The sequence below is a fragment of the Paramisgurnus dabryanus genome, chromosome 12 (genome assembly GCF_030506205.2).
Source record: "Paramisgurnus dabryanus chromosome 12, PD_genome_1.1, whole genome shotgun sequence".
Lineage (NCBI taxonomy): Eukaryota > Metazoa > Chordata > Actinopteri > Cypriniformes > Cobitidae > Paramisgurnus > Paramisgurnus dabryanus.
Window position 1 is genome coordinate 5,495,074 of NC_133348.1, and position 14,080 is coordinate 5,509,153.

Sequence of the window (14,080 nt, forward strand, 5' to 3'; positions counted from 1 at the left end):
GCGAATGTGAAAGTGCTGTTCACCCTGTTTAGAGTGGATGAACGACTGAAACTGTTTTGGAAGCGTTATTTTAAGGTAAAAAAAACTCTTTGGTGTTGCTTTAACTGAGATCTGTACTGTGCTTTGCATATACTGTAAGCATCAGCATAATGAATTAATCCAGATGCTCAATGATCTAATGAGGGACGGTGATTAAAAGACGTTGACCACACAAATAAACACAGTAAGTTTAAAAAGAAAGCAGCAAGGAAAAAAAATCCCCTTTTTGATTTACACATAAACACAAACTACTCCAGGTTTCAGTAACGTTTATTGTACATGCACGCTGGACACTAAACCAACCCTGCCAACAGTAGCCCATGAATTATACATTTAAGACTTCTTCAAAGAAGCGTTGTGATGTGCAGAATAATGCAATGCCTATGCCATTACGAATCTCACAGCATTTTAATATGATACTTCTCTGATCAATAAAGACATTGATTAGCCATTAATAAAAATGTCAAGATGTTTACAATGAAAAATAAAAGTCAAATAAAAACAAGCAAACAGCATCTGCTTTGGGGGGGATGCAATGCAGAACAATCTATTTTAAGCTTTTGGTAAAATTTCAGGGTTTGATACTCATTAGTGTCATTTGTGGCACATCCGCATACATCCAAACAACAACTACAAATAAACACAAATTTAACCATTTCCACTTCAGCAAAGCCGTAATGGATTCTGAACGTAGAAGAAAAATCTTGTTTGTTGACACGATCGGAAAGCAGTCGTGAGACTGTAGTTCACTTTTTGCAAGTTCAACAACGTGCTTCCCTCCATGGGCTCTCGACAAAAGTCACGTTATGCAAGATGTACGAATGCACCACCATCATAAAGTTCAGTGCACGGGCGTGGTTCGAAAGAGTCCGCCATGTGTCCAGTACTACGGTACATAAAAAAGTGACGACAAATTAACAACCTATGACTAACAACGTTCCTCCGGCTAAACGGAGCTCTGCGTTGCAACCGGCTTGCTGGATGGCGTGATGTATAAAGTGGCGTTCAGGTCCTTCAGACGAGCAGACATGGGAGGCTTACACACATAAACAAACATACAAGTACAATCACACACACACACAGATGTATGGCAGGCCTCGCGGAGAAAAGCGGAGATGATCCGGGCGGGGATGAGCAGCAGCAGTTGGTTGCTGACGCTGGGGCTCCAGTGCTTGTATTGTAAACATGATGAAAAGGACGGATGCCCTCCACCCCTTTCTTTCGCTTTCTATTCGTTTTCTGCTTCCGACAGTTCCTCACTTGCCCAAGCGCTGCTCACACGTCGAAAAGCGTTGGAGAGCAGCAAGCAGGTCGTCGTAAGAGACGTCTATGTGGGACGGTAAGGAGCTGCAGAGGGCAGGAGATAAAAAATGAAAAATAATACAATCAATAAGACATGATGGAGAGGAATGTAAACAGCAGGAATGTATACAGCCCTTCTGGGAGGCAGCTAACATTAGTTTGCATTTTGTAAATTCTTGTAATGGTCCGACTACAATCATCGCCGTTTTGATTTTGTAGCTGTGTGGTGCATATATTTTTTCTTCAGGACATTTCTATGATTATAATCTATTTATGTGGAGAACATATTTAATAGCTTCCCTTTTTCTGTGTTTTTTCTTTGTCTTTTTTGTAAAGCTCCAGTGACACACTGCCATCTAGTGGATGTTTAATAAAATTGATCAGCAGTGTAAAAAACCTTTTTTATCAAGCTTGATGGGGGGATCAGCATCACATTTATATAATTCAAAAGCACTTACAGTAGCAATATTATTCATGTTTTATACAAACAAACAAGGCCACACTGAAATGCTTTAAAGGCCCTCTCTATCACTTTAATATGTTGCATTCTCATACAGGTTAACACACAAGCAATGCCTACTTACTAAGATAAGAGAGCAAGTGCAGAGAGGTTTAGCTGTTAATCTGTGCTGATAATCTCACTACAAGATTTAAGTGTTTTCTCCGTCTAGGAAAATGAGCTGAGCACTTTGTGCACCTCTCTGCTTAATAAAAGTGTGATAGTTTTCCAAGCACACATTCAATTCAATTTGTTTATTTGTTACATACAGTTACTCACAGGACACGACTTGTAATGAAATGTAGGTCTTAAATCTGTGCTATGGTACTAGCATAGTAAAATGATCAATGACCATGGTAAAAAAACTGCCTTGTTTATATACCATGGTATTTATTGAATGGGGGGACAGTGTAGTTCAAGTCCACTAATGGACATGCATACATTTGCTTTACAAAATGTATTAAAATCATGAGTAAAAGTTGAAGTAAAAAGAAATTTTAGGCTGTAGGACTTGGCTTGTATTCTGTAAAAACAAAACATGAATACCAAATGCTTACTCAAATACATCCACACATAAATTAAACATACTTACATAATCTCTGTTAGTCTGATGTGCCAAGGCAGAAAGCCAAGTGTACTTTCAACAGGGCCAAACTTCAGCACCAGGTCTGGGTCAGGTCTGGTGTGTGACTCTACATGGGGAACAACAAAAGGCATTGGTAAAATAAAAAACAGCTCCAAAAGTAAAATGCTGACTGTGACAATATATACAAGGTTGTTACGTCGTGATGTAAGGAAAACTATTTCGAGGTCTTCATACAAAACAGCCGTTTATGAGTGCTGTTTATTAATGTCACACATTTAAGCTACATTTTTATAAACTTGCAGTGTACATTACATTTTCAAAGTTACACGAACAATTAATAAAAGATTAATACTTTCTGGCCATCAGCAATTTAGGTATGGAGATAAAGATTGTATTAGCATTAGCATTCATCTAAATGAAATGTAAATGTTAACTCATTCCCACCCAGATATTTTTTGAGAGTTGCATGCCAGCATTTTTTGTAATTTTCACTAAAATTTTCTTCTAAAAATATATAAACATACAAATATATTAAATAAAAAGAGCAGACCCTCTGCTTTCAAACAAACAATAAACAAACAAAATGGGAAAAAATTTTCATCCTATCTATATTTTTTCCCTGCTTATAAACTCTTAAAGATGCAATTTGTATACTCCGCGCAGCTAGAGGGCGCCAGATCAAATCAATAACAATGACGTAGATTAATGATGCTCTGAAGCTGCATGGACTGATGGGATTTGTTGTCTTTAACTCAAACGCTGATGGCCATCAATCAGACGGGAACGAGAAATCATGTTACACATGAGGTAAAGTAATCAAGTTTTATAAATGTTGTGTTTGATGACATCGTTTTTTTTCATTATGTAAGGTTTCATGTAATGTTCAAAACGCAATTGTTAGTCATAGATGTTACAGTATTAGTCCAATATGATGGTTTGTTAACACAGCACAGAATTAAAGGAATATTCCATTTTCTTAAAAGAAAAATCCAGATAATTTACTCACCACCATGTCATCCAAAATGTTGACGTCTTTCTTTGTTCAGTCGAGAAGAAATTATGTTTTTTGAGGAAAACATTGTAGGATTTTTCTCATTTTAATGGAGTTTTATAGAGCCCAACATTTAACACTTAACTCAACACTTAACAGTTTTTTTCAACAGAGTTTCAAAGGACTCTAAACGATCCCAAACGAGGCATAAGGGTCTTATCTAGCAAAACGATTGTCATTTTTGACAAGAAAAATAACAAATATACACTTTTAAACCACAACTTCTTGTTTAAATCCGGTCGTGATGCGCCAACGTGACCCCACGCAATACGTCATGACGTCAAGAGGTCACAGAGGACGAACGCGAAACTCCGCCCCAGTGTTTACAAGTGTTGAGAACGAGGACCGTTCCTACGTTGTTGTATGTCAACTGATACTAATTAATGTCTTTGTGTCAGTTTATTGTTTAAAATGGTCGGCAAATGTGCGTTTTATAACACGTGACCTCCCTACGTCACTACGCATTTACGTTAGGTCGCGCTGGACCGGATTTAGATGAGAAGTTGTGGTTTAAAAGAGCTTTTTTTTTTTTCTTGTCAAAAATGACAATCGTTTTGCTAGATAAGACCCTTATGCCTCGTTTGGGATCATTTATAGTCCTTTGAAACTCCGTTGAAAAAAACGATTAAGTGTTGAGTTAAGTATTAAATGTTGGGCTCTATTAAAGTCCATTAAAATGAGAAAAATCCTGCAATGTTTTCCTCAAAAAACATAATTTGTTCTCGACTGAACAAAGAAAGACATCAACATTTTGGATGACATGGTGGTGAGTAAATTATCTGGATTTTTCTTTTAAGAAAATGGAATATTCCTTTAAGTGTTCAGATAAACAAATTTACCATCGAGTGGCCCGACAGACGCTATTACTTCCGCTTTTGTCCACGACACTGTTGTCATGTGGTTTTTACGTCAGTAAAGGCGGTAACAAAGGGTAACGTAGATATTAACGTCATTTACAGGTGACTGCACTGCCCCGTGTCACTGTTTAGGGCAGCAATTTTCTCAATTTACAAGTAGTTGAAAACATTATAGATATTGTTAGTAATCAGCTTGACAAAATATATAACAATGAAATAATTGCATTTTTGTGAAGGAATTTTGTTAGAGATCAGACTCAAAACGATTATCAAAACATAAACAGAGTTTAAAATGAGTAAATAGCATTTTAGCTTCAGTTTTTTTATAAATTGGGTAAGAGATAACTTGGCAATGGCAGGGAAAGAGTTAACCAGCGACAAATTTAACATTTGGCAACAAACATAAGTAAAACAAAGAATGATATTGGGGATGAATCTTTGTATTTAACAACTAGTTTGTGCTGATGGTTCAGAATACCTACTAGGGATGGGCATTCGATTAAGTTTTCTTTGTCGATCGTCGGGAGAATTAACGATCGACTATCGATTAATCATTAATATTTTTATAATAAAATTTGTTATTTAACTTTTATACTTAAAAAAATGCAATGAATACAAATATACAGCGTGTTTTTCCTCGATGAGACCTTTATTACAAGATCAACTTGTGGCAGACAGTTAAACTATGTTTCAAACATATATTTGCGTGCATGTGCTGTGCTCTAAAGCAGCGCAACCTGCAGCTGCGAGCCAGCGTTCTTAAACAGAGACCTCATTATTTCCAAAATAAATAAAAAAACAGATTCATGTTTAACATTAAATTAAACAAAAAACATAATACTTAGATCTGAAAGGTTTTGTCAAAATGTAACTCAAAATTATTCAAGCCAAAAGAAAGTGCAAGATATTAGCCTTCCTAACATTAGGCTATAACAAATAGGCTACTTAAAGCCTCGTGAAAAATAACTAACTTAAGTAACTCGCATAAAACTTCTGCACCAGTCTACTGATTTTTTTTGAGAAATAAAAGCATTTTTTGGTGTCAGACGCGACCGCAACCCATGGTGACCGTCAGTCCAGCAGCCGCCGAAAACAGCCGCTCCGAGGAGACTGACCGGGATGCACAGATACCTCAGCGCAAACTTGGCTTATTCCGCATACAGAGTATGTGTGAAACAGCGTGCGTTTTGTGAGCCCCATTCACCATTGTTTAATTATACTAACAAAGTCTTTTAGTTTTTATTTGTTGTAAAACAACAGTAGACACAAATTTACTATGGTCTCCAACTCCACAATATACCATAACCATGCTATTTGTAGTAAAATTGCGGAAATACAAATCGTTTTAATCTGCAAAAAAAAAAAAAAAAAAAAAAACATTTTCACAATGATAAAATCATGGCTAATTTTCCTAAGGTAGTAATTACAAAATTATATATGTTTGAAAGACGGAGATGCGCACCTGTCAATCTATTACATAACAGAGCGAGGCCAGAGACAAACGTGCTCATAAACGGGAGTAATATGGAATAATGTGTGCATCTTTCAATAACTGTAAGTATACATTTCTTTTAAATATATTTTGTCATATAAAGTTTTGAGACATTGCCTAATAATGCTTTTTCACTTTAATTGCTCATTTAGACTTATTTTGCGGGTAACAGCGTTTTTGACGCATTTACCTCAGAGATTATTTTAGCAATATTGCTTTTTTCCGGTAATAATAATACAATTTATATTTCAATCCTGTTTCATTGTCTGTTTATTCATTTCATTATGCTGTTATGTTAATGTGAGAATATTTATTTGCCATATGAAACGTGCCGTTATATGAATACTTTTGTATAATATTCAAATATATGCGGAATAATGTGTGCGTCTTTGAATAACTGTATGAATACAGTTGCTTATTTTTGTCATAAAGTTTTGAGAAATAATAATATTGTGAGGATTTATTTCCATATGAGACGCTTTTTGTCGTTGAATACTCTCGTTTATTATTTGGAAATCATATACATAGGAAATATATAATGTGGAAGGCTAGACTTGCAAAGTTACTCTGCTTATTTTTATTTATGATATATGTGGAGATAAATAAAGCATTGCAAAACTGCTGATTTGATCCATTCAGATCCTGACCACCAGGCTAGAGATTTTAAACATCTTTAATCCACATTTACTAGTCTGTCAAATAATATCTAAAATATATTGTTTTGTGAAAAAAAATGATGCTTTGTTCTATTGTTTATGCGGAAAAGTGTTCACAGAAAGTGTCAATCACATGAACGTTTTATATGCAGAATAAGCGGTCAGCAGCGCACTGCAACAGGTGCTTGACGGATTCGCCGCACACATACGCAAACGCACTGCATACGGAGTATTTGTGAAACAGGAGTTAGATTAAAAAAAATGCATTCAATTAATTGATAACAAATTAACGTGATCGACGAAATTCTTAACAATCAATTATCGATCGTCGATTAATTATGCCCATCCCTAATACCTACAGGTGCGCTGTAACCTCACCTCTGAGTAATGAGTCAAGCACAGCGACGTCAATGTCTTTGGATGTCTTCTCCTTCTGCTCGACGGCTTTACAGAGCTGCTGGGCTGCCTGGACGATACTGAGCTGCCCATCATCTGGTGATAAGACCTTTACCGCTGACTGACAAAATAACACTACAAGAGAAAAGATGACAATGGGATATATCATAGTGTGTCTTTGTTCAGTGATCCAAAAATGTCTTCCGTTTTCACACAATATCAATTTTTAAGCGCATAATTGGCGTAAGACGCACTTAATATGTGCGGTCATGTAAACGCGTAAAACGGTTTCTTTTATCTGGAAAAGCCTAAACGGCATAAGTGTACAGGTGGTTTTTCATTAGAGACAAGAAGTAGGATTTACCCCCATCTAGTGGTGAAATTGTGAATTACCATTTGTGCTCATTTCTGTGCGTTTTACCAGTATGTTATAAACACAGTGGTGTTAAATTAATACGCTGACATGTCCTTTAGACATTCATTTTGCATTTTTTACTACCAACATAACTCCCATAATTATTTGTTCTCTACTTTATATTATTTCGCTTTGGACGTTTAGAATTTACCATGCGGCTGCTTCACAAAAAGTTATAAAACATTCAAAACGTCAACATAAAAATCTATTAATCGTCAATAATAATCACATTTACAATATCAAGGTGAATAATCGCCATTAATGATTTTTTTCATAATCATGTAGCCCTATTAGTAAGTTAATAAGCCAGTCTTAACTACAAATGAACTTCATTACAACTAGCCATTAAAATCCTCCTTAAAACTGCATTCATATCAGGGGAAATGTTCTCATCCAACCTGTTTGTCTTCTAACTCACACATATTAAGCAACTGCCCCACTTCCCAAGTTTCAAGCCTCACCCTGATGCTCATGTTTATCCGTTCCATTCTTCTGAAACTCCATGGAATATCTGGAGCTGTCCATTCCCAGAAGATCCTGCTGCTGTTTCAGGATCTCTTCCATGAGTCTGGAGTTATTCCTCTTGAACACACCTAGAAAACAAAGTGATAATAAGAAAACGGTTGGAGAAGACTAAAGTGTTTAGAGAACCTGCTTATACAGAACCACAACTGACAATTTATACCGGTGAAACGGTTGGATAGTCGGGATGCATAACCATTAATCACAATTAATCTATTGCAGAATAAAAGTTTTTGTTTACATCATGTATGTGTGTGAACTATGAATAATAATTATGTAGGGTCTTGCATGACACTATAGAGGCTTACTTCACAATAACAACCTGCTGGTTGTACATTATCCCGCTTATTACATGACTATTTACCTCATAAGTAAGGTAGGGAGCATTAAATATTGATTTGAAATATTTTATTTGCTCATTTTTAATTAATGCAGACCTTACGCAAGGAAAACCCGTTTAATATTGGTTTAAATATAAGACAAGACGTTCAAATGTCACAAACACGATTTGGTTGAATAATTTCTAAATATAATGTTTTATATGTTAATAAGATTTTCTTTGCACTATTAAACTGTACCTGTAAAAATTATTTGTGGGTTACTGTGTGTTATTAGTTTCAGGCGGTTGTAATCTGGGAATAACAAACCTTGGAATCAAGCATTTTAGAGCGCTGTCTAATAATAGTAATAATAATAAATAACATTTGTTTCTAATAAATTTGTATGATAAACACGCTATTTTAATTTTAGGGGACTGCGGCATTTATGTTGAACATTGTACATGGTCGCTTGCTCACCAATAAAAATAAAAAATACTGTGTGTTGACAAATTAAATGTACAATTTGGATCCTAAAGTAAAACCCCTGCCATAAAAGAGACTAAATTTAGGAAAACTAGGAGATTGAGATGACTATCAAAATATGTCTCAATTAGGGATGCTTAACGATTAATCGCGATTAATCGTTAGCAGAATAAAAGTTTTTGTTTACATCATATATGTGTGTGAACTGTGTATAATAACTTTGTATAAATTAATGTACACACACATGCATGTATATGTTTTAGAAATGTTTACATGTGTATATACATTTGTATATTTATGTATAATTTATATTATATATAAATACTTAATATATACATTTTTTTTTATTATACATGAATGTGTTCATATTTATATATATACATATTTATTATACACAGTTTACACACATATGTGATGTAAACAAAAACTTTTATTCTGCTAACGATTAATCGCGATTAAATGTTTAGCATCCCTAGTCTCAATTTACCCTTAACCTCCTAAGAGCTTTGCTTTGGTTTGGTTTGCATTTTAGATTTCTTCCAGCTATTTGGGGTTAGGAAGAACCAATAAATATTATAACCAAATATTTTTCTTTGAACATAAAGCAGTGTTTTTGTCCACATTTGTGTACAACAGATTCTAGTTACACAGAATTAAGTATGATGGTGCAAACAACAAAAAATGTGTCCACATACCAGGTCTTAGGAGGTTAAGTTCACTTAACTTGATTTTAGGGATGCACCGATAGGATTTTTTTGGGCCGATACAGATTTAAACAGACAACTTCTGGCCGATACCGATGCCAATACCGATATTAAACACTTGTATACAATACTATACAGTTGGTCTGTTAGCTAGTTTATTTCTGCATCAAATTATTTTTACTGAACATGGATTTTATCTAATTAACATTCAACTGACCAACCTAATAAAAGAGGCACAAAATAAGCTAAAACAAATATAATAAGACAGCATGACAACCTTCAAAGGTGGTTTTTGCTATTTAGCATTTATTTTATTAACAATATTAACTCTTTTTTTTTTTTTGACATATAATGGATTTCTTTATGCAGTTAATTAATAAACAATTGGTATCAGCCTTTCTCGTGCTATTGCCGATATGCCGATGGTTTCAAACTCATCAAAAATCGGCCGATAAATATCGGCGGCCGATACATCGGTGCATCACTACTTGATTTCTAATTAAATTAACTTAGATTATTAACAAAAAATCAGTCTTTCAAGTTTTTCATCTTATAGTCCTACTTGTAAACATGGCTTTAAAGACAACACTTATTGTTAGTTCATTCACAAAATGCTCATAATACATGTAAACGTAAACAGAAGTTAATCCTGACCAAAGAAACCCAAGATTCACCTTTAAATAGACAATCAGATCTCCGTTAAAGAGACCACACCTAAAACAGTTGTAAAATATCTGTCAAAGGTTATGAGCAATACAATACTGTCTGATACATCTATTGTGAAGTACGCAGAGCTGAATACGACTTAGGAAATAGGACAGAGTATCACTCTTACTAATATAAAAAAGAGAGAAGTTGGATTAGTCTGACTATTTACTTACAACCTTTAGGCCGTTTGAAATGTTTCCTTGTAACATTATTAACACACATATTTCTCAACATATATGTTGCCACAGAGGACAACAATGTCAAAGTTAAGAAAGGGGTCTTTAAAGTGAGTTATAAAGGAAACCCAATGCATTCATGTATTTATAAACATCTGACACATGACATCAAATGGATCATGAGTGTTTAGGACATGTGACTATCTGGAATCACTTCCATTTCATTCATTCATTTACATTCAATGCACAACAATCCCATCATTCTGAAAACAAAAATAACATAACAGAAATGCTGATGAATTGAATGGTTATAATAAAGAGAATTTTAATTGAACCTGTAATGGTCCCTGTGGATATATTGGGGGATGTTATCTGAAACCAACTGAACCCCAACAAATCATACTGAAATAAACCCAAAACTAACTACATAATGGATTTTTGTAATGCTTTTACCTTGGTTATCATACACACTGACATATGATATTCCCACTGCCATGCACCAGACCACCAGGTTCGCAACGTCAGTGTAGTGGATCTCATCTTCAGTGATTATCAGACCCACATGAATCGGAACCTTCTCTAAAGTCCGAGCGTCCGCTCCGCAGCGAACCCGGCGGGTATGCCGTTTGCCCACGGGTCCGGTCTTCTTCTGATGATGAAACCCGAGGGCGAGGGGTAGTAATAAACCCACCACAGCCCGTTTCCACCTCCAGATGTGAACGCGGAACCAGGTGACCAGCGCGCGTTGGAGGTGCAACAGCGCGTACAAAAACCGCCACGCCATTTCATACAGTACAGCCATGGTTTACAGTCTTCAAACGTGTTTATTAAATTAGCTCCTCATGCTAAATATAAACGAGCGATGTGATATCGGAGAATGAGTCATTTTGGTCACTGACAACACACCACAGTGCCAACATCACAGCGTGCCGGCTGCCATTTCTTCTTCCTGCCACCTTTCCACTCTGAACCCGCTGCTGTGTGACATGGAGCTCTCTGATTGGACGGCGGATGGAGCGCGCTCTCGTGCGGTAAGCGCTGGTCTGGGGTCGGTCAGGAGTTTGTCTCGCGAGGGTTACACATGATAGGGGGACGTTTGGAATAAAGATAGAGGCTGATCTCGAATCAGATGTGGGAAGGCGGGATGTGATTGGCCTTCGGTCCGGTGGCGTAAAGTGTGTAAATCGTATTAATGAAAATTCCTGTTCCGTTTAAAGAATTTAAATCTGTTATAAAGGCGATTCCCGATGGATTAATATGTCTAATGAAAGCTTCCCTTACCCATGAGTCATGCAAAAAACAACTTTCACAGTTATGTTTGGGTGGTGTTTCAATTTCAACCAAAGATTGTAATAATTCATTTATTCGTCATCTTTCTCAATCTCGCAACTCAATTTCTCCAAGAGGGAAATTTTTTTGGGGTTCTAAAATTGATAACATTAAATGGAAAAAAACATGGTTATTACCATATAAATACTGTATACCGAATAAAATGAAAGAAGTGCACTTTAAAATTTTACACAATATATACCCATGTAATGCCTCTTTATCTAAATTTTGTGATGTAGCTGATGTATGTACCTTCTGTAAAAAAGAAAGTGAAGATATTTGCCATTTATTTTTCTCGTGCAATGTTTCAACACTTTTTTGGAAAGATTTGAGTGTGTATTGTTTTTCTAAAATTAATATGAATTGTAATTTGCACATTAAGGATGTGGTTTGTTTTTTTGAACATCAAAACAAATCTTTAGAATCAACTGTTAACTTTCTTATCCTTGTGGCAAAATTCTATTTTCACAAACAAAGGTTTCTTAAGAAAATACCTACCTTTATAGAATTCTTGTGTGAAGTAGAACATTTAATTAAATCACTTAGACTAATTGATAACAAAAAATGTATTTCTTTTTTGAAGAAATATGATGATATCTTTCATGTACCGTAATTAATAACCTAAAAGTTTTTTTTCTCCTTTCTTCTCTTCTATTTGTTCAGATGATTATGAATGTATTGTTAATACATTTTGTGTTATATGCTAACTTGTATTTCATACATGACATTTCTGAATAAAAAAAAAAAAATTCAATGCGTTGATCATTAAATACGTAATATATTTGTTTACTTCAAACAAGTGACGTGTTTGTTAGAGAAATTAGTTAACCTGGTTTTATTTAGGAGAATTTATTTTTTCCTGTTTAATAAGAGGATTGTCTGTTTTTTTACTTTTAAGGACACTCAAGGTTTTCAAGGTGTTGGCACGCAGGCTGCTTATCTGGTTATTCTGGAGATTCAGGACCTGTAGCTTTCTGAGACCCACCAGGAAAGACTCTCGGGGGCTGTGTATCCTGTTGTGACCCAAATGAAGGATTTCCAGGCCAGAGGGAAGACCTTTGGGAAAGTGTCTCAACTTGTTTTTTTGAAGGTCCAGAGTTTTTAACGCCATGTGAGATATGAATATGTTGGTGTCTATCTTCTCCACCCCACTTGATGAAACAATTACTTCCTTAAGATTGGGCAGACCAGAGAAATCTCTGACCTATAATAAATAAGGGGGGGGGGGTCAGTTTAGATATTGTTTGAGTAAAAAGTAATAAAATTGATCAATTAAAAATGTATTAAAATCATATTTATAATTTATTAGATTAAAGTAAAAAAAGTGAAAAAGGACATAAAGAGAAATGTTAACTTTTGTAATTTTGAGCACTTTTGCTAAATGACTTTTGTATATTCATTGATTCACATCATTCAATTGCCAATGTGAATTTTGAAGTTACATCAGTGGAAAAGAATTTTCAATACTTTGTTTCAATACTTTGTAGTCTAAAATTATACATTTTAGACTACAAAGACTTTTTTATTTACAATTTGTGTACTAATGAATTATTAAATACAGAAACATTTTATCCAATATATTGCATGTAAATATTAAAATATAGCAATAAAAATAGCAATAAATACCTTAAACTCTTTTAGATTATTGTATTCCAAAACAATGGCTTAGATCACTATTTTGGTTAGAAAACAACATTTGACACCAACGAGGAACTGACATACAAGTAATAATGTTTACCAATTTGTAAAATGTGCTGATAGAACTATTTGCAGTTTTCCGGCTAGTTCCTCTGGATGAGCATTGTGTCCTCTTTTCCACTCAGTAATGTTAACTTGACCTGATTCATTGTTATAGTTTTGGACTGTTGAAATAATTTACAAAAACAGGTTAATAACATAATAATAACAACAGATGATGAGAGACACTGGAAGAAATATTTTTATAATGTTAAACCAAATATTTGAAAAAAATTATAATAATAAAAAAGAAGTGAAAGATATAGTTTATCATACTTTTTTCTACCATGACAACCTATCATGGTATAAGGCTTTCAATTAAAGGGGACATATCATGAAAATCTGACTTTTCCATGTTTAAGTGCTATAATTGGGTCCCCAGTGCTTTTATCAACCTAGAAAATGTAAAAAAGATCAAAGCAGTTTTGGTAAACCATTATCTGCAAGCATGTGAAAAAATAGGTAACTGAAATTTGGCACCCCTTGTGATGTCAGAGTGGGATAGTACCGCCCCTTAATCTGCACTATCCAACCACGGCAATGCCACTTAGTGCAGAGATCAGCTCATTTGCATTTTAAAGGGACCCAAAAATGGCACATTATTTTTTACTCACACCTTCAACGTGGCAATTTAACATGCTATAATAAATTATCTGTGGGGTATTTTGAACTAGAACTTCACAACTTTGTACTCTGGGGACACCAAAGATTTATTTTACATCCTTAAAAAGTCTTGTGAAATGTCCCCTTTAATATGTTCATACAAATTTACAAATACATTTATACAGCATTACACAAAATCAGAACA

The 14,080-nt window shown here is 34.8% G+C and overlaps 1 protein-coding gene across 1 annotated transcript; it reads right to left on the bottom strand.

Annotated features, from left to right (window-relative positions):
- Positions 1–291: 291 nt before the first annotated feature.
- nus1 (NUS1 dehydrodolichyl diphosphate synthase subunit) lies at positions 292–11,184 on the bottom strand. Its single transcript, XM_065256252.2, has 5 exons — positions 10,660–11,184; positions 7,755–7,886; positions 6,861–7,013; positions 2,433–2,532; positions 292–1,386 (listed from the first exon to the last, which is right to left on the bottom strand). Exons 1-5 carry the CDS (start codon positions 11,006–11,008, stop codon positions 1,296–1,298), a joined length of 825 nt encoding a protein of 274 aa, XP_065112324.1. The 5' UTR covers positions 11,009–11,184; the 3' UTR covers positions 292–1,295.
- Positions 11,185–14,080: the final 2,896 nt, after the last annotated feature.